This window comes from Nylanderia fulva, unplaced genomic scaffold (assembly GCF_048542155.1).
Source record: "Nylanderia fulva isolate GAGA-0341 unplaced genomic scaffold, ASM4854215v1 Scaffold133, whole genome shotgun sequence".
In the NCBI taxonomy this organism is placed as follows: domain Eukaryota; kingdom Metazoa; phylum Arthropoda; class Insecta; order Hymenoptera; family Formicidae; genus Nylanderia; species Nylanderia fulva.
In genome coordinates, this window is record NW_028189548.1 from 106,777 (window position 1) to 130,021 (window position 23,245).

Genomic DNA, 23,245 nt, shown 5'->3' on the forward strand with positions numbered 1-23,245 from the left:
TATGTAAAACATTTCTGCAATTTCTCTTTTTCTTGTCTGTTTTTCCTCATGCAGAATCACCGGAGAATCCCAACGGAACTCATGATCGTTGCAAGTCCGATGTAAACTAATGACAGAATGCAATGTCTTGTCTTTTTTTATGTTATTTCTATGTTCTTTAATGCGCGTTTCTAAATGTCTCTTTGTCTGTCCTATATAAGCCGAATCGCAATTCGCACAATCAATTTTATAAACAACATCAGTTCTTTTTAAGTTTTCGATCCCATCTTTACCTCTTTTTATCAACGTGTCCAATTTTTTTGGGACAGTATACAAAGCATCAATTCCACTTTTATTGATGCAACGCGTAATATTCTCGCTAAGATCTTTAATGTAAGGTAACACAATGCAATTTCGCGTATCAAATTTATTTCGATTGGGCGAGTTAAGATTACTGCCAAATTTAATCGCTCGAAGTCTTTTATTGATGTTTTTGTTAATAATTGTTAACGGGTAACAATTATTAATAAGGATTCTTTTGATTAAATTAATATTTTCTTCATGAAAAATAGGGTCAGCGAGTAAAATAGCCCTATCAACTAGGCTTGTAATCACGCTAATTTTATATCTCATAGGATGATTTGACAGAAAATTAATATAGCGGCCTGAAAACGTAGGCTTTCGGTACCAATTAGTCGTCAATCTACCACCGATACGTATAACGTTCGTATCCAAAAAACTCAGAGAACAATTTTTCTCTAGTTCGAACGTAAACTTAAGTCGAGTGTGGAAACCATTGAACACACGAAGCATATCCTCAATTTTTCCTTTCGGAATAATTGAAAAAATATCATCGACGTACCTAAAATAACAATAGGGTTCGAAATCCAATTGACGGAAACAGTATGATTCCAAATCGTCCATAACAATGTCAGAAAGAATCGGAGACAATGGAGACCCCATCGGAGAACCGAAAACCTGTTCGTAAAATTTTCCGTCAAAAACGAAGCTTGTTGAGCGCATAACCGTGTCAATGGCGTGTAAAAACTGCGCAAGGCTAAACGAAGTAAATTGTGAGATGTCATCCCATCGGTTTTCTATTGCTATTTTAATTAATTCCCAAGGGGTGTTAGTAAAAAGTGAAGTCACGTCCAACGAAATCATAACATGGCTGTCGTCGATGTTTCTGTCTTTAATAATCTCCACAAAGGACCAACTATCCTTGACATGAGATCGAGGTTTATTGACTGCATTTTGTAGTATCTCACTCAAAAAGGATGCTATGTTGTAAATAGGACTTCCTACAGTTGAAATTATGACGCGGAGAGGGTAACCTACCTTATGAATCTTTGGTAAACCATACGCACGAGGCAAATTACCATTCGTACACCTCAATTGTCTGTATGTGTTATCGTCTATTAATTTATTATCTAACCAAGATTTTAATAAATTAGCAACCCTCGTGCTCAGTGACTTCAGCGGAGTCCTATTAAGTGATCTATACGTAGAATCGTCTTTCAATAAAAAATTCATTTTCTCAACGTAGTCTGTCCGGTCCATCAGTACAGTAACCTGACCTTTATCAGCTTTAGTTGCAAAAATATTTTTGTTAGATTTCAAAAATTTTGAGCAGTCGGAGTATCTATTACAAATGTAATTATCGATGTAACATACATGTTTTTGTTTACTCAAAAACTTGTGTACCGAACTCGCTATCGAAAATCTCAAATTATCCAGGTTGTCACTGGGAAACTTTCTATGATTAACTTCAATATTCTTTATGTTTTCTAATGCAGAAATTTTCCTATCATCTTTATTACTTCTACAAATGGGTACGCCAAACTTATCACCCAAACTGGGAAACCTCATCACCGAATCCGGAACGCGACGATTGCTGATATTTACAATCCATTTGCGGTAATCTATTTTTATCAATGGATTCCGAACCCCATAATACTTGCGACAAATGTGTTCAAATTTGCTTCTTAGACGCCGCTTCTCACTATTATTATATTTATGAATGATATGCCCATTGTGATCAAAAAAGCCAACGACAAACTCAAAAGGTAAATTATCAAATAATCGCTTTTCGATATGATTCAAATTGACACGTAACGCACGTAATTTACAATTAATATCTTTAATCTCTAAGTTTAATAACGCAATTTTGCTACGATGCTGGAGATGTAGCCATTTAAGTGTAACATTTCTGCTGTGAAAAATAGTTGATTTACTTGCTGTATTGTTGTTGTTAATATGCGGAGGTAGAATATCCATCCGTCTGCACCGGAGTAAAAATATAAGTTGTTGATAAGATTTACATATGTTCTTCTTCGTCTTGATCCAAGATTTTAGCATCAAAGACATTTGCATACTAAATTTCTCCGTCACGTAATTAAAATATCCTCTTTGTAAAACCACCATAGTAAGGTCACGGTGTGATAAAATAAATAATAATCCTTAAGGTTGCCAGTAATAATTAATAAAAAACCACTCCTCAATGTTTAAAGTCGACCAGACTGGCAATAATTTATTATAAATAATTATTTGAAATACAACAACAACGTTTCGGCTGTCATTGCAGCCCTTTTCAAGTACATCTATAAAAAGTTCAATCAAAATAATTATAATTTAATACACTTATTCGCAACAATTAATTATACATTTAAATACAAAAATGTGTTACATACCAAATTTAAAACAGTAAATCAACTTCTATGCAAACTACCGACAATGTTAACGCTTGTTTTGATGAACAATGTAAGACTGACAGAAGTAAGCACATATTAAATAGATGTTAACTGTTCACAAGAATCTTAGTCACTAAGCGTTAAGAAGATAGAGACGAAACTAAATGTGTCTTTCGTAATTTAAATCGTCATAATAAAGTCAAATAAATAAAAATAAATAAATAGGTGGATATAAAAATAAAAATAAAATTAAAAGTAAAAATAAATATAAAACGACTTAAATAACGTCAAGAACACGATCATAAATCCCACTGAAATTCTCCGTATCTTTCTGTAAATTAATACTTTTTCCTTGTTTTTTTATGTAAAACATTTCTGCAATTTCTCTTTTTCTTGTCTGTTTTTCCTCGGACTTGCAACGATCATGAGTTCCGTTGGGATTCTCCGGTGATTCTGCATGAGGAAAAACAGACAAGAAAAAGAGAAATTGCAGAAATGTTTTACATAAAAAAACAAGGAAAAAGTATTAATTTACAGAAAGATACGGAGAATTTCAGTGGGATTTATGATCGTGTTCTTGACGTTATTTAAGTCGTTTTATATTTATTTTTACTTTTAATTTTATTTTTATTTTTATATCCACCTATTTATTTATTTTTATTTATTTGACTTTATTATGACGATTTAAATTACGAAAGACACATTTAGTTTCGTCTCTATCTTCTTAACGCTTAGTGACTAAGATTCTTGTGAACAGTTAACATCTATTTAATATGTGCTTACTTCTGTCAGTCTTACATTGTTCATCAAAACAAGCGTTAACATTGTCGGTAGTTTGCATAGAAGTTGATTTACTGTTTTAAATTTGGTATGTAACACATTTTTGTATTTAAATGTATAATTAATTGTTGCGAATAAGTGTATTAAATTATAATTATTTTGATTGAACTTTTTATAGATGTACTTGAAAAGGGCTGCAATGACAGCCGAAACGTTGTTGTTGTATTTCAAATAATTATTTATAATAAATTATTGCCAGTCTGGTCGACTTTAAACATTGAGGAGTGGTTTTTTATAAAAATAAAAATTCTAATACTAAGTCGCTATATAATGTCAAGTAAATTAAAAACTGATGTCAAGATTAAAAGGCGAAATACATTGACATTAAATTTAAATCATCAAGCATAGCTCGACACGAACAGTCCACACTGAGTGCACAATCATATAACTAATCCGGTTAATCTATATTATTTTAAAATTATATCTAATATATTAATTTTAACTTCCTACCATATTTGCTCGTTTATAAGCCTTTGTATTTTGAATTAATTCATTTGATACGAGCTTGATTATTACATACTTTTAATTTTAAAAAAAATTTGTAAGCCAATTATTATGTTATCTTCTTGCTTTACTCACTTTTAACAAACTCTCCAGCAAAAAGTGTTGCACATTGAAGGACGGACTGAAAGGTCCAAGCGGATGTTGTCGCGCTTCACGTGTCAGACGTAATACATTGCTGGTTATCTCTCCTGAAAACAAATAAATAAATAAATAAATCACAAATATCAATTATGCAAGCTAATTTTTTAATCAAAGCTAATCGAGATTATTAGAGTGTTCTTGGATCTACAAATTTATCCACAAACTCCGAATGAAACGCAAAGTCGATTTTTACAAAGTTTTCTCTTTTAAATATGAGTATTTAAAAAATAATGCGATAAATATTCATGTTATAAAAGACAATCACACATATAATTATATGTATAAACAATTTACAATTCTGTCAGATTATTTCATAAAATACATTTATAAATAAAATATATGTACATGTCAATATATAAAAAACGATCAGTTATTATTATTATTATTAAAATATATATGTATATCTATAATTTGTATATGCCTATCAATATTTATGCATTGATTAACAGTTTATATGCATATATGTATTATCTATAAATAGTTAATATTTATATACGATAATATTTATATATTATATTTATATACGTATATATATATTTATTTTTAAATATTTCTTTTATATTAAAATATAAATTAAATATTTAAATAATTACCCGCATATTTTTAATTTGATAATCAAAATATGCTAGTAATTTTTAAGAAATTGATAAGATATTTTTATAAGCTATAAGATAATATATATATACACACACGCGCGCGCACACACACACACACATATATGTATACATATTTGTATAAGATAGTATATCAATGTTCATCAATCAAGTCAAATAAATAGAATTATGAAATAAATATTCAAAATTTAAAATATATATATATTAAAATATATTCCCAATTTTAGAAATTGTGACAATTATATCTTCTTATATTTTTATGGTGAATATTTATGAACAATCATATTTCCTTAATTATCATATTTTTTAATTATCATATATGAATAATTATAAATCTTTATTTTATGCATAATCTTCAGAATCGATCAACAATATTTGTTATCTACTCCGGTTTTACTGGTTAACCTTTCCAAATAATTTTGTAATAGAATGTATTATTGTTAGTAAATATGTGTATATAATAAAAAAACAAAAAAAATATATTTAATATAATACAATAATTATTATATTCAATATAATATAATAATAAAAAATTAAATAATTAAAAATTCGATTTTCTCGAATAAACAAAAGAAAATAATGCTGCGAAATAGAAATGATGTGAAATAGCCAAAAGTATGCAAAAAATTACAAAAAGAATCGATGTATTTCGATTTCGGAGGAAAGGCAATATTACGAAATATTCGGAAATTACTCATTATATGCAAGTACATTTTTTTTAGAGAGAAGCGCGTGTAAAAGGCTAATGATGATGATGATAAATCGATAAACAAAGACAGATGCGTGTGCGTCTATTAAATTTATGCAACATACATACATACATACATACATATACATATACTTGTATTACGATAACGCGTTATCCTCTTTTCTATCTCTTTTGACATTTGCTCCGAATAAACTTAAATTACATCACGAAAGAAAAAGAGATAGGAAGAAGGATGAAAAAAATATATATCGTTGTTGCTGTCTTCCGATCGACCACGCGACAATTTTTCTTTCAAATAACGCTTCGTAATCTCTCTTTCTCACACGCGATTCTCTCAATGAAACTTTTGCAATAATTTTTTCAGAAGATCAATTAATCTCGCGAACTGAAAATTGTGATTTTGATGAAATTTTACACACCTAACATAAATAAATAGATGAATTTAGAAATTTTTATTATGTAGAAATTTAGAAATTTTTGTATTTTTAATTAATTGCTACACCTCTCATATGTGTGTGTAGCGCAATTATATCTTGAAAAATATTCCAGATATCAAAAATGTTTTAAAGTTTCATGGTAAGAACATCTCTATTTAACTACATTAATAAAATTTTGAAGAAAAATTTTTGTTCTAAAATTTAAAAAATGTTCAAAATTATTGTTTGTATAAAATAATTTATTAATAAATTATTTTATGTATATTATTATACAATATTATATATATTATATTACATTATATATTTTTATATACATATGTTATATATGTATATACGATATATATATATATATATATATACATATATATATATATATATATATTACATTTTAAAATATATTTATATAATAAATATTATTAATATGTGATTAGATAAATATAAATAGTTTCGCTATGAAACTTTTGTATACAATAATTTTCGATATCTCGAAAGCTTTTCCAGTAAGAGATTATAAGTAATTGAAAACAGATTTCCTTCGTTGCGCAGAAAAGGAAAATAGTAACAATAACAATTGTTTCAAAAGTTTCAAGAATAAAATGTGCGATTAAATATACGATCATTCCTTTTCAAGCTCAATTTTTATTATTTTGTTTTCCCCATTATGCTCGCGCACAATGAAGAGCGTTCAAGATGAGCGTATTTTGTTTTCAAAACGCAAATGCTTGGTATATTCGAGTGTTTTTCCCGATAAACTTGTGCATGAATTTCAGATTTCGTTCGCTTTTATGCGTCCAACGTGACACGAATATATTGGTCGATAAATATTGTAATAATGTTGAAAAAAAAGCTTGAGCCCAAAAAGAAGACTCGAGCAACCTCGCTCCTCTGGTTAAAGTGAGATATACAGGGTGAATGAATTCATCAAGTCAAAATAAGTCGAAAATAAAGAATGACAGAATTACGTTTGAGCCTTCTTTAAAGAGTTACAATCGAATAATCGAAAACTTTTAATTGGAGCAAAATTTATTTTTATTTAAGTTGAAAACCATAACATGAATTATTGTTATTATTATTATTTTATTATTATTATTATTATTATTATTTTATTATTATTATTATTTTATTATTATTATTATTATTATTATTATTTTATATATTATTAACACATTATTTTGATTGATGCGATTTATGATACACCCTGTATATAAATCTGTGGCGGATTTTTTTTCAGATTTCTCAATAATCCCGAGCGCAAACGTCATGAAACTCTTCGAAGGAGCTGATTACGAACGAGGGAACAAATAATATTTCGCTCGAGGAGGTTATCAGATGATGATGGTCGCTGGGAGACGTCAGCATATCGCCAGAGCTTACTTAGAGAGTGAGGACCGATAGAAACAGCATCGCTTTGTTCGCCATATCTCTCTGAGTGTCCGAGTTGTAGATATAACACGAATGTGGAGCTGACATCATACAAAGATGACAGCCGGAATAAGATTTCAGTTGGCGTTTCTACGCCGCGGGTAATTAATTATATTATGTAGCTTGATATAGGCGCATAGAAAAGCCATCGTAGATAATTAAATGTCCTTTCAAGATCAAGACGGAAGTCTTTGGTAAATGAAGATATATACCCGAATAGAGAGAATACAGTGGTAATTCGATAATACTGATCAGTGACTGTCTATTATGAAAGAGATCCCAATAAGAGAATATGCTTTTTTATTCTTTGTTTTTCTTCTGTTATTTCATTATGACGTAATGTCGAATCGAATAAAAAATAAACATAAAAAATATTTCTGATGAAAGATAACACTGGTCAACGAAAGAAAAGAACTTTTAGTTGCCAAGGATGTTTGAATTAAAGGTTTAGGATTCTTTTGGGATGCTAAATCCAAAAACGACAATAGTTTTGCTAAATTAGCTCTAGTTTTTGAGAAAATAGATGCTCAAATTAGAATTTTATCCCGATTAATACGATCTGTAGCTATATACAATATATATATATATATATATATATATATATATATACCATATATATTATATACATTAGTTACCACATATCGGGCCAAGCATTGGCGCTATTGCAAAGACTGGCAATCCTATATGGGATGTAGCAAAATTCGATCTGTCCTTTTATTCTTTAATATTGTTTTTATCTCCAATGTGATCTTAATGGCATATGTAAGAGAAAATCGTACAAACAGCATTAATTGTGATTGTCTGAATCAGCTTTCTTTGTTTTTATGTTATTTGACTAAATGCAACGCATTAGGTATTTCATATACATACTTTTGGTTGTAAGATAATTTGAGACAGTTTGATAGATGATGGATTTGGCGATTTAAGACAGTTTAGTGGATGATGGATTTGATGGATGAGTTAGGGATCCAAGATATATTTTTGCATTTTTATGTTTTTCATAGAGCACTCACATTATCTAAATAATTAGAGCCAATTTAGGAAAAATCAATGTCATATTCGGAATCAATGACTGGTGACACAAAGTTACCCTAAAATTGATCTAATATAATTGGCAATAAAATCAGTATTGTACAGTGTAATGTGACATTTCATTTTTAATGCTAGCTGATTGGGTTCCGTAAATATGGTTTATTAGCAAATATATATTAAAAAATAAATAACAGGCACTTAAACGGTGTAATTATGCATTAAGCAGTACGCGAAGCATACAACAAATACCGTAAGTTTTCATAAACGCTACGCTTGATGTAAGAATAAATAAATACAATTGAATAGTAAATGCAAGATGGGTGAGAAAAGATTAAATCGCATATGCATGAATGCACTCAACCTATGAACATATTCACCGTTAAAAGAAAGACCGTTAGTTCATATCGGTAAACGATATCTCTTTCTAGTCTTATTATGCAGCTTTTAACTCTGTCATATTGATGCAACTACCTGGCACTTCTGCAATTTTCCACATAATCTAACCTTACTTAAATCTCATCATCAAAAAATAAATTTTGAAAAATTAAGTAATGAAATAATGTTTTTTCTTTTACACAGACAACTCATGATATACAGGGTGTCCCAAACTTACTGTAAAACCTGTTAATGACATTTCTGGGATCATTTGGACCATCAAGAATAAGGTCATCATTTTTTTACATGTGCCCAATTTTTGCTAATATCTATCTTTTGTAAGCCTTAAATTAAAATTTTATTTAAAGTAAACTCTACCTGAATTAACTAAAGAATGTAGTTTATTTTATTTCTACAAAAGGCTTAGTTTGCAAAAATCCTTTATTTTCAATAACTTATAACTCGAAAATTATTGATGACTCCTGGAATTTATCATCAATAGGTTTTACGATAGATCTGGAATACTCTGAGATCATTATTTATATTTAACAAAAATTATTTTTTATCAAAAAATAAATAAGTAAATAAATGTATATAAATGCGCATTGCAGATATAAATTATGCACCTATATAAATATTCAAATTTAAATCCACGTGCGAGCAAAGTGTATCGATAAAAATTGCAAATACAATCTACGTCTGTGATCAAAGGTACAAAAAAAATTAATTTTAAAATTAAACTTCAGAATTTGCTAAATCGATATGAAGATTAGTACATTCGCAAAGATACGGAATGCATGCGCAAAGTTTGTCATCGCACGTGAACAGTAATGGCATCTAACATCTGCATCTTGCGTATCAGGTCGATCAACCTGCGTGCAAAGATCACATACTTTTAGACTTTAGACTTTAGTCCTTCAATAAACATCATTCGAATAAATGATGTCCTTGATGTTGTATATTATCGATATAGGAAAAGAGAGAAGACAAAGATATATTCGCGGTATAGATGCATTATTCTGCAATCGCAATCATATCGATTAATCATTCTTGGAAATCTATAATAATGAAAAAAAGGAAGGAGCAATTAATTGATCAATTCAAACGAGAGAAAAGGTTCCGAGATTAAATCATAATGTCGATTTTATGATTACATATAAGGAAAATGTATTAACATTCTTTACATTCTTTACATTTTTTCTTCAAGGAAAACAAAAACAAAGAATAATGTCACTATTGTCAAAATGCGTGTTAAGCGGTTAAATGCGTTTCGTCGTCTCAGACCTTTTTAAATCCACTTCAAAACATTAAAACGTACTCGCGAAGCACGTAAGTCGTTTTTGCACCGTCGGCATTGACCAACTTTGATTCGCGTCATTTTACATTGAAAGGATACACGAAACATCTTGTGTTTCATTTCACGCGACACACATATCGAACACTCTTCTCGTGTGCAATAAAACTGATCAATGTTTCTGTTTTCTATCTGATTTTGCTAATTTACTTCAAAGTGTGTAAATACACAATAGGAAAGTACAGGTACTAAGAAAAAGGAATAGAAAATATCCATCAACAGGCAATAGAATAATATTTATTTTCTGTTTCTATTAATAAATATTTTCCATTCCCTATTTCTATTATCCTAGAAAAGAGGTCCTTAGGGTTGAATCCCAATAAAATATAATCGGGATAAAAAATATCGAGACTCAAATTCTAAGACCTGTAGGATTTCTTCTTTCAGTAGGTAATCATTTTACCAGAGAACTATTAGGTTCTTATCCCAATATAATTTATAACTTCTGACATAAACAAAATTTGTTTTTCTACTTTTAATAATTTTTATCAAGTGTAATTTTTAATCTTGTTGTTAACATTATTTTGCAAGTACTTATTATGATTAATGACTTAACTATTTTGCTCATACATCTACATGCATTGTTTTCAATTTTTTCTTGATTTGTTTGTGTACTTAATCTATACAATTTCATTTTTTTAGTCCTTTCTTTTTGTTTTTCCACATTATTTTATCTACTTGTAATTTTTATTACATCCATTATCTCAAAAATTACAGTTAATCAAGGAGCTAATCTAGCAAAACGAACGCCATATTGAAAATCAGCGACACAAAATTATCCTAAAATCAATCTATTAATATAATTAAGGTTGACAAGCGTAATCGGCAAATACCATGGAGATTAGTACACACTTTTTTTATCAAACGCCAAATCGACAGATCGTATCATTAATATGGATCACCGATAATTCTTCTTCTATACTGACAACTTATCGCGCAGATAAGCCTCAGGCTACAAACAAAATTTTTAATTATCGCTAAAACAATATCTAGCTAGCAGCTTTTGGAATTTCCGTGTATCTCTTATGAATCTCAATAAACAACAGTAGATGAAAGATTTTCGTGCAAATCTCCACTGATAACGAAGAAAATATTCCTAAGATAATTAAAACATATATATTACTAAACTGATGAGATTTTAACCTATAGAATCTCTCCTTTCAGTAAGATATTACTTTACCAGAGAATTATTCCCAGTATATTCTTTCTTGTGCTCACTTATATATATAGCCTCTACAAGAGAAAGATTTTCTTTTCTCATGAATTATAACAACAAAACAAGTTTTTAGGTTTGAGATTTTTAACCTCATCAGTTTAGTAATGGGTTTGTTCGTTTTAGCTGCACTGCTGCATTGATGCAATAAATTAGAATGAAAATGTATAATATACATTTATGAAATGAATGAAAAAATATACATTTATCTCATTCTAATTTATTGCACCCATGCAGCAGTGCAGCTAAAATGGACAAACTCAATACGTGCTCCAATTGAGTTCGGTCGACGCTCTTTTGCTCTCGGTCAGCATCATCGAGATTGTGTAACACAAATAAAAACTCAAAGGCTATTATTATATCGGCCGTACAATTATATTTCTCACAATAAACGTGCAGTTGTAACCTAGTTCTAGTGACACCGATATGCGCATATCTAGGCAAGAGAGCCAACAACAGATAACACGTCCAATCCTTTCACCAATGTTTATCCTCTGACTCGCGTCACTTGACTTGACCATGATTTTGATCTGCGCTTGAGGATTACGAAAACATATACATACTTATTTATCGTTAAGCTCATCGACTGTAGCTCGTTACATTACACATATCCATAACAATCTTATACGATACAATCTAGCCTAGCCTGACCTTATTTGTGCGTCACGATTGAAAATTAAAATCTCTGCGTAAATAATAATGCGTGTAAAAATAAGACGGAGAAGCAGAACTATAAAGATTAAATTATTTTCGATTTATTTTAATTGTAAAATTCATACACTAGTTTAAATTCCAAAAATTCCTTTATAAAATTATTTTAAAAATTATTTTAATTTTTGAAAAATTTATTTATTTGTATGTATTTTAATTATCTTAAGGAAATGCTGACTACGTTTATTTTTTATCGATAAATATTATTTTCATTCAACTCTATTTATAGTCATTAGGTCAACTTAACCTACCCGATAAGAAAACTGTAATTATTTAACTTTCTTGGGTTTCTTTTAAATATATAGAAGTCCACATTTGTTATTATAATACTTAAATTCTAGTAAAGCATTTTTCATCCTGTATAGCCAAAAAAGAATAATAAATGAGAATAATATTTGTCGATAAAACAGACATAGTAAGTATCCTCTTATGGATGCTTTCAACACATTTTGCTGTATATCAAAAGTTGAGTGGAATCCAATGAATTGTATGGATTAATAAATCAGTGCCATTGTGAGCAAATAAACAAAGCAGCTGCGTTTTTATACACGTGTGTGCTAAAGTCTACCGAGTTAATTCTCGAATAGGAACACGTCATCCCAGCCACAGTCTCTTCCTGTTCTCGATTGAGAGAGCTTGTAGACTCTCTGAGATATATACATAACTCGTCTCGAGTCCGTAATTAGGACTTATGCAAGACTACGTTATATGATGCTTGACTTTGTCATTGCGATCGAAAATAATTCATGAATTCTCGTTCATTATGCGAAGTGTAAAGTAAAAAAAACTAAAAATGTACTTATATAATATCTCGCGTCTGAATTCACTTGAGTAAAATACGATTTTTACAGATATTAAATTATTTGCGGAATTTTTAATAATAAATAAATAATATATGAGATAAGTGCAAATAAAACTTAAAATTAATTGTAAATAAAAACCTAAACTAATATTGAGAACGATAAACAGAGAGTTTTACTTTGTTTTAGATTTAAAAGAAATGAAAGGGAAATAGATATTATTTAGTTTTATTAATTACATCTATCTCCATTAGTTATATTAATTTATCTTTATTATATTGAAATTTGATATTAAAATTGGATTGTTTAATTTATAACTATTGGAAAGTAAACATTTGAAAAACCAATTGATTGTTAATATCAAAGCTAAAAATACTTATGTAACACCTCGCTTCCGAGTTCACTTGAACAAAGTGCGATTATATTGACCTTTGCGAGAATATTTCATTCTTCAAATGTATAATATATCGCGGCAGATACTTTTTCATGATACAAAAAAATAAGTATATGAAATACATGCAAATAAAACTTAAAAGTATACATATAATATAATAAAATATTAAACATTTAATTGTACATATAATATAATAAAATATAAATATATAAAATATATAAAATATATAAATAAATAAATAATATTAAGAATAGAGAGAGAAAATTGACTTCGTTTTAGATTTATACATAGAATAATGTATTTATTATATAATTACATTATTCTAAATGTATCTCTATTTTCATTGTAAAGAACATCTTAAAGATTATTTATTAGTAAGTATTCAATTAATTAATTATAAATATTTTATATAAAAATATAAATATTTTATTAGTTAATGTCTATCTATTATAATTATATATTAATTTATATTTATTATATTGAAAATTTATATAAAATAAAAATAATTTATGAAGTGATAAAAGCTATTGTCTTAAATAATTACTAATTTCATTAATTATTCATTTTTAACATTAGTATTTTAATTTTTTTTTTTTTTTTTTTTTTTTTTTTTTTTTTTTTTTTTCAAAAAATCGCTTTCAATATCAATATTTTAAAAAATCATAAAAAAAACCATTAATTGTTAATATCAACGCGCTCGTTTACGTCGCATTCATGGATTCGATAATATACAATAATATACATAATGCGGAACAGCGCAAACGGGGAGATACGAGAACACCCAGACAAGTGCAAGTGTTTATTCCGTCTTTCATGATAATAATAATAAAGGCAACACACATCTGCATAACTGCGCGGAGAAAAACAAAACAAACTCCTCCCGTGAGATAAACTTCGCGTTACAATATATATTGTGATATACATAGGGTGTCCCATAGGAAATTGTTGAAACTAATCAACTGTCATTTTTTAATACATATAGTTATTCGGAAAACAAAAATGTGTTGAAAAGAGGAGTCTCCAGCTTTTAATGGATATAAATAAAATGTTTGTATATCAGTTTATTTTATTGAAAAAAGTGCTAATAATTAATAATCATATATGTAAACTAATGATAAATATTTTCGAAGTGCGCACCATTTGAATTTGTATAAAATTCTGTTCTTTTACGAAAACTCGTAAAACCTTTTCTAATATGTTTTTAGAAGTGATTAACAATCCTTTTAATAGCTGCTATTAAATCTGGCACTGTTGAAAATATTTATCATTAGTTTATGTGATTTTATGTGATTATTAACACTTTTTTCATTATGTTTTATCAATGTTTTATCCATTAAAAACTGCAGACTTTCCTCTTTCCAAAACACAATTTTTGTTTTCTCAATAACTGCACACATTAAAAAATGACAGCTGATTAGTTTCAGACACCCTGTATATTCGTTGTATTCGTGTCTATGCGTTCTTCTAATGCGTGACCCATTTACAATTAAAGATTTGCATTAGTCGATGACGTGCATGCATATATTTGCAAATGATTTCAGGATTCAAAAGCGTGTCAGCGATAAGTTCGATGCATCGATCGAGAGAGCTTCTGAAAGTTCGATCACATTTGCGCAGCGCGGAAATTATCACAATGTAATCGGTACAATTATCGTGTTTACAAGTTATATTAACGACGATAAGAGCGCTCTTCTCCTCCACCCCGTAACTATTATTACAAAGTTAAATAAAAAAGCAAATTCTTTTTATTTGAAAAATCTTGAGGAAAATATATAAAATGTAGATTCTTCGCACTTTGGACTTGCAAGGCGAATAAAGAAACTTTTCTTTGTCTATACGATCAATTTTAAATAATCTGTAGAAGCATTTCAGCATTAATTAATTTTATATTTTAAATTTTAATGATCTATTTCCTTTTTTAATACAATGACTTTTGAGTTTTCCACAAATCAGGCTGAAAATTATATATTAATTTACAATAAACGAGTCGACGAATCTTAACAAAGTTAAAATTTTAAAAAACAAATTTCGAAAAATCTGGAAAAAAAATATAAAATATAAAAAAATATATAAAATGTAGATTTTGAAATAAAGGACTTTGCTTTTCAATCTTGTAAATTGTATATTTTAATTATCTTTTCTCTTTTTTTAATACAATGTCTTTTTATTTTTCTTGTCTAGAAATCAAGTTGACGTTTGATTTTTTTTTATTTGAAAACTCTTAACAGCGTTATAGATTTGCATAGATTTAGAATAGAACTAACAATGCGCAATAATGCAGCGGCAAATCAAATAGTAGACAAAGGAGAAAGGAGCAAAACATTACAAATTTTAATTATTCCCGGCTAATTAGTCCCCGTTTGTTCTTGTGTTATCGCGCGGTGAAATAATTGGTGGAATAATAAATTCGTTAGTCCATTTCATTGAATCACTCATTGTGAAATAACATGTAATTTTATTTATGATCCCAACATGCATGTGCATGCATTATTCAGATAATTACGAAATTATTATGATATTAATATTTAAATATAATACTAATTTATTAAATAATTTTGCACTTTTTTTAAGTGCATAATATTTAGAAATATACTAGCTCAATAATTCTCTTATCTCTGTTAGATGATAAATATTAGAAAAAAGGTTAAATCTTTAAAAAAATGTTTCATTCTGTTGCGAAATAGCAAAATGCAATTGTAGTAATTTTTAAAAGTTTTTGCAGAAAATATTTACATAAAAAGCAATATTCGAGTATATGTTTTTTTATGAAAAAGAAAAAATATAGTATTATATGTGTTACAAAGACAAATATATATTTTTTTAAATGAAAAATGCTGATTTTTTGGCATTTTTGTAAAATAAAAAAATATTTTAAAAAATACCAAAGAAATATATATGTAAAAAAATATAATTAAATTACATTAAAAATATAATGTAATTGAGAATCATCTTTTGAAAAGAAGCTAATAGAACACAAGTAAAAATATATACAATATATGAAATAAAAATAATATTAAAGCGTATTTAAGCGTATCGTCGATTACGGTAAAAGTTTATTTTACCTTGACAGATAAGCCTTATAATTAGTCAAATAGACTTATTGTTAGCCGAACTCGCCGTAAAAAAATACTACGATTTTTAAACTAAAAAACAGTAAAATTAATCATGTAAGTTCTTTTTATTTGTATTTAGGTTTTATTATACAGAATGTAATAAAAAAAAAACATATATGAAGCACACTATTTGATTCTTCAATTTGAAAACAATTTTTCCTTAAAAATGTCAAAGGAGATAATCATTTTTTGCATATTCCCAGTTTTTACCATCTTGTATCTTTGTAACTTTATAAGAAACCTTAAATTAAAATTCTATTAGAGTAAACTTTATTTGAAATTAACTGAAGACTGTAGTTTTATTAATATTTTAACTATAAAGTTTAGTTTCTGAAAAACTCTTCTTTTTTAATCATTATAACTTAAAAATTATTGGTCTCAACATTTTCGCTGACAATGAGGAAGAATCGTCTTCAAATTGACCAAAAAATTTGATGGTGCGCTCCGTATATGTTTGTTCAGTTAAATCCCGTACATCTAATATATATATTTTTTTTGTTTTATTTATATAAATATATATTATATTAATATATTTATTTCTATATATCAATATATTTAATATAAAATATTATATATTATATTAGATATATATTTATTATATATTTTTTTCACAGATCGTTGAAATTTTGCACAGCATTATTAATATATATGTTTATGTGGTTTTGGCAATTGATTTTTTGAGAGGAAGATATATGAGGGGGTGCTAATTTTAATTTTGGACCTATGTTTATAGGAACTTTTTTCTTATTTTGTTTTTAAAATCTCTGACATAGTTTTAGAAACACCCTGTATATACATATACATATACATATTAATATATTAAACATTTCTTGTATATCAGAAAGAAATATTTTCATCGGCTCTCAATATTAAGAATATAAATATGTTTTTTAAATCGGCCAACAGAGCCAAAACACGAAAAATTAATTATTCGGAAATGTATCTCTTGGTTTGAGATCACTAAATTCTATATATAAATTAATCTCGAAACTTACATATGGAGAAATAGGCGCGAAAAATATAGGTCCGAAAAGTCGCTGAAGCGGGATTCGGACCTATATTTTTCGCGCCTATTTCTCTATATGTAAATTTCGAGATTAATTTATATATAGAATTTAGTGATCTCAAACCAAGAGATACAGTTCCGAATAATTAATTTTTCGTGCTTTGGCTCTGTTGGCCGATTTAAAAAACATCATATTTATATTTCTTGTATATATTTTCCTTTTCATTTTTTTATTCCTATTTTTGTTATAGAGTTAACCTAAAAATTATTCATACAAATTTCCACTCGCGTTTGGATCCCAGTAGCTTCTTTTGTCATTAAAAAAAAATTCTCTTACGTCAGCAAACAGAGTAGAGAGATTCGAGTTCACTCACCGAGAGGCAGATCGCAAAGCAGGCAGCACGCGGCGATAGCCCCCGCGGATGCGCCGCTTATCTTGTTCAGCAGTAAGTGCGGCGCGTATTTTTTGAAGCATACCGCCACGCCGACGTGGTAGATGCCCAGGAAGCCGCAGCCGGCGAACGACAGATTCATGTTGCCGTTCTCTGGTCCTCCCTTCCTATATCCTCCTCAATTCGTGCTTATATATACACGCGAAAAAAAACCTTCAAGGCCGTCGCCACGAGTCACGGTGTGATATAAACAAAGCGAGCTCTCGGTGCCCGACCGGAAACTAATTTATTATTCGCCTTCCTTCGACCCTCGATAAATGTCAAACGATGTTAACCTCCGATAGCGATATTATATCGTCACTCGTTCGCGAGAGAGAGCGGAGAACACGTGTACGTGGCACGACGGTCGATCGTCTTCTGGTCTCCCGTCGACGCGCGCGAGCAACAGCTGTTCGTTCCCGATTAAAGTCCCGCGCGCACGCGAGAAACGATAGGAAGGAGCGAGACACCACACGTGGAGACGATGAGTGTATAGAATGGTATAGATACGCGGGCCGTGGGACCACATAGCAGCGCCAGCGATAATACACTCCGCGCGTGTGACGTAGGCCGCGCCGCACGTGACATTTGACGTTCGTCGCGCGACTGACGTCCGAGTGGTCGGCGCTGGTGGTGCGGTTCCGCGCGGACACGCCTCTTTTTATTGCGCGACGCGCAATGTCTTATGCTACGTTCATAAGTACGGTTTTTGTTTTACGAAACGGAGTGCGAGCTCTTTGTCACACGTATATACATTTGCAGGGTTTGCTATATATTGTCTAACAAAAGATAAAATTATGTAGATAATCATCTATATAGATACAATTTTGGCGTCATCTATATCATTTATAGATAATAAAAATATGTAATTATCTATATCTGCATCTTAGATGAAAAAAAAAGTTGTCTTTTACTAAATTATCTAGAATAATGTTTAGATTTTTAGATAATTTATTGGTTTAGTATAAAGTCGTGTAACTAGTATATATTATTATGTTAGATGATTTTAAAATTATATACGTCGTAGGCAAATAGTTACTTTAGACAAATAGTCTTAACCTAGTGGGTGCGCGAGGGGGGCCAAAGACCCTCCCCCCTTGCATTCCGAATTATTTACCAAAAATAACCATTGGCGTACGACATATATACAGATAAAATATATGAGATAAAAATATATGAGATGAAAATATATATACGAGATATGATATGAGATGAAAATATGTTAATTTGTATACCTTAGGTAAGATAAAAAGGTGATCTTATATTAAACGCATTCTAAAGAAAAATAATATTTAATAGTTAACAAAAAATGTTTATTTTGAAATCTTTTCTATTTTCCTCCAAAATTTATTGATCTATTTTTTTAACATCCTATATATGTATATGTGACATGCACGAATGAAAAACATTGAAACGGTGGAAATAATCAAATATAAAATAAATTGTAAGGTAGCAAATAATATATATGACATTTAATACAGGATGTCTCATTATTTTAAAAGTGAAAATCACTATTTTGAATAAATAATTTTTGAAAAAATGTATTAGGCAAAAGTGTTAAGAAGATTTCGAAAAAAATATAATATTGTCACAGATTAATAGACAGATCGCCAAAGGTCTGGATGAAGGAGAGACCAGCATTTCTCACTGATTTCAGCGCCATATCGTAGTAGTAGTCAATGCAGTAACTATTAATACGTTCCCAAGATAAGAGCGTCTCATGCTCATGAACTCGTCCGGCGGCATGTACGAGATTTATCTTTTCGTAGCGTTCGCGTATTTCGGAAAGGACAGAATTTTATGATGTTATAAATAAATAAATAAATAAAATATTAACCTGACCTATTATAATTATTTTTTAATAAATGTTTCATTATTATTATCATCTAAGTCTAAGTCGTTTAATTAATTTTTAGTTTTTTAATAATTAATTTAATTTATTCTAATCATTTTAATATGTGAAAAATACTAATACGTATACGTTTTATAATGAATTAATATATTTCGAGAGTCGAATTATATATTTTTAATAATATAAAAGTGTTCAAAAATTATATTTGACTTTTAATTTTAATTATTTTAGCAAAGAGTTCCGAAATCTCTTACACACATAATAGAGATTTTGTTCATCCATATAATTCGCAATTAAGTATATATGTTAATTATTAATTTTAATAAAATACAAAATTAAAATTAAAGGTCAAATATAATTTTTGAACATAAATATATTTAATTCGTTATAAAACGTATACCCGCGTGATAGTATTTTTCTCGTACAAAAATAACTAGAACAAATTAAATTACTCATAAAAAAATTAAAAAATAATTAAATAATTTATATTATATATGATAATAATAAAACATTTTATAAAAAAAACAGATTCAATAAATATAAGTATATATACTTATATTTATTGAATCTGTTTTTTAATAAAATGTTTTATAAGCTTAGAAAACTTGACTTTGACGTAACTAGCAAATTTTATTTAATTATTTCACGACGGTTTGACGTAATAAAATGTTTTATTATTATTATATAAAATATAAGTTTAAATTCTTTAATTAATTTTTAATCTTTTATGATTAATTTAATTTACTCTAATTATTTTTGTACGAGAAAAATACTATCATGGGTATACGTTTTATAATTAATTTAATATATTTGTGTTTAAAAATTATATTTGACCTTTAATTTTAATTTTTATTTTATTAAAATTAATAATTAACATATATACTTAATTGCGAATTATATGGATGAAAAAAATCCCCATTATGTGTGTAAGAGATTTCGGAACTCTTTGCTATAAAATAATTAAAATTAAAAGTCAAATATAATTTTTGAACACTTTTATATTATTAAGAATATATAATTCGATTCCCGAAATATATTAATTCATTATAAAACGTATACGTGATATTATTTTTCTCATATAAAAATGACTAGAATAAATTAAATTAATTATTAAAAAACTAAAAAGTAATTAAACGACTTAGACTTAGATGATAATAATAATGAAACATTTTATTAAAAAAAGATTCAATAACTAGTAGGTCAGGTTATAATTTTTTATTTATTTATTTATAACATTATGAGCTATTAAGCTCATCATCTCGTTCTCTCTCTGTCTTGCTTTCATTCGGCAAGTCACAAACGATATATGATACTCGTATGTTCCTACTTCAACTCTCGAGAATCTGAAACAAACGAAACTCGTGTCCAATATACAGGGTGTCCGGTAACTAACAGACCAATGATTACAAATGGATTCTTTGGTCAATTTGGGAACGATTTTTCCTCAGCGAAAATGTCGAAAAAGGTCATCATTTTTTACAACTTTCCAATCTTTGTCATTATGTATCTTTATAACTAAGCCTTAAATTAAAATTTTATTATAGTAAACTCTACCTGAAATTAACTGAAGAATGTAATTATGTTAGACTTTTAACTCCAAAACGTTTAGTTTTCAAAAAACCTATTTTTTTCAATCGCTTATAACTCGAAAATTATTGACTTCTCAACATTTTTGCTAAGGAAAAATCGTCTCCAAATTGGCCAGAGAATCCGCCCTTAATCATTGGTCCGTTAGTTACCGGACACCTTGTATATATTATATAAAAGTGTATAGCACGTCAGAAGCTTGTGAGCTTACAGCGATAAGTAAAAACAATTGCGTATTTATTTCATTGCGTTTATCTGTTTAAACGCGCGCTTTAATTTTTCCAACGTTTTTGCCTGTTTATATTTTAAAGGTCCTCTCTTCTAAAAATCTTGTTTTAAAGATCCTCTCCGCGAGCAAAATTCGAAAACATAAATTATTTAATATTTTTACTTTATTATTTGTAAATCCTCGGTAATTTCAAAATTTTTCTATTTGAAAATTATTAATTTTCTATTGCCAATTAATTTTATCACAGACTTTACTCTTACTCCCATTGCACTTTCGTTTGCGGTTTTCAGTATACGATTTTTTATCGTAGTTACTGAAAATTATTATTGTGAATTATACTTGTGCAGTGATTTGAAGAATTTACAATTTCGTTGAAATTGTTGATTTTTCAAAAAAATTACGAGATTCGCGGAAATTGCGTGCTTTCTTGGCATTTTCCGTTCGCGGCAGGCGGTTTATTTTTGATTGTTGCAAGTGTTTTTGTTTTTTTTTTATTAAAATAGATAATAATAATGTGAAATAAATCACGATATTTGACAGATGTGCATATATATAGAAATTGTAATAATAATAATATTATATCATAAAATTGTAAATTGTTTCAATTTTTTATAGACTGCGATAAAAGATTTTACATTTGGATAAGAAACTGCGGTAAGTAAAAATATAAAATTCTTGAAAACGTAAAAATATTTGATAACGTAAAAAGGTGAACTTTGAAAAATAAGGAACTTAAAAATTGCACTAATAAATGGGCTATATATATGTGAGCCGTGCGCGGATGTAAGGTGTGTTATATCGAAATTTAATTAATAGAATTGAGAATTAATCCCAATTTTAAGTCTTACAAATGTCCAAGCTAATTTTTTGTACCTCGTGTACATTTTTGAAAGTTATATCGAAAAATTTAATTTCAATATGCGTCTTACATCTCACATTTCGCATACGGCTCACATATAGCCTATTTATCTCTTATACTTTATTTCAACCCTTATAGAAATTTATTACTAGTAACGCCAATTTATCACTTATTTCGAGTAATTAATCACTTTTATTTCGAATACTTAAATTACTGTATATTATAGTATTTTAAATACTCAAAATAAGTGATTAATTGGCGTAGTGATAAATTTCTACAAGAGAATAAGGAGCCTTTAAATTCTTAATGTAAAAAATTTCAAGTAATTTTCTTTAATAAAATTTAATTAAAAAATTTAATTAAAAAATTTTTGAACACTGTGTTATATCACATTTAAAATCGTGATTATTTCAATAAAAAAACATTTTATGTGTAAAAAATATATTTTTTATATTTAATAAATTTTATATATATATGCATATATGTAAAATATTCTCTCTCTCTCTCTCTCTCACACACACACACACACACACACACACACACACAACGGGGGCCAAATCTCTCAAATTGGTCTCATGATCAATTAGCCTGGATTCGCACCAGGGGCAAAGTCTGTTGGTAATGTCAAACGAATTTAGCCTGGACTTGCACCAGGGGCAAAGTCTTTTGGTCGAGTCTACGAAATTTAGCACGGACTCGAACCAGGGGCAAAGTCTTTTGGTTCAAGTCTACGAATTTAGCACGGACTCGAACCAGGGGCAAAGTGTGTCGGTAAGGGGCAAAGTCTATTGCACGAAGATGGCGGTCTCTTCTTTAGGCAGGCCTTTGGCGATCTGTCTATTAATCTGTGATATTGTGATCTAAAATTGTCCTTCGGCAACGTTTTTCAAAGTCAAGCTAATTTTTTTATATAAAAATTGATTCCTCATAATGTTCGACAGGAAAAGTTATAA

General features: G+C 28.5%; 1 protein-coding gene across 2 annotated transcripts in view; it reads right to left on the minus strand.

The window, feature by feature from the left end:
- LOC114941324 (1-acylglycerol-3-phosphate O-acyltransferase Pnpla3-like) overlaps positions 1–18,372 on the minus strand; it is a 33,594-nt gene extending 15,222 nt beyond the window's left edge. Inside the window, exons 1-2 of one of the 2 annotated variants that reach the window (XM_029316272.2) lie at positions 17,709–18,372; positions 4,089–4,201 (exon numbers count right to left, since the gene is read on the minus strand). In XM_029316272.2, the coding sequence (XP_029172105.2) occupies positions 4,089–4,201; positions 17,709–17,868 (273 nt within the window). In that variant the 5' untranslated portion in view covers positions 17,869–18,372. The remainder of the gene's footprint in view (positions 1–4,088; positions 4,202–17,708) is intronic. The other variant, XM_085479925.1, reaches the window with a different exon arrangement.
- Positions 18,373–23,245: the final 4,873 nt, after the last annotated feature.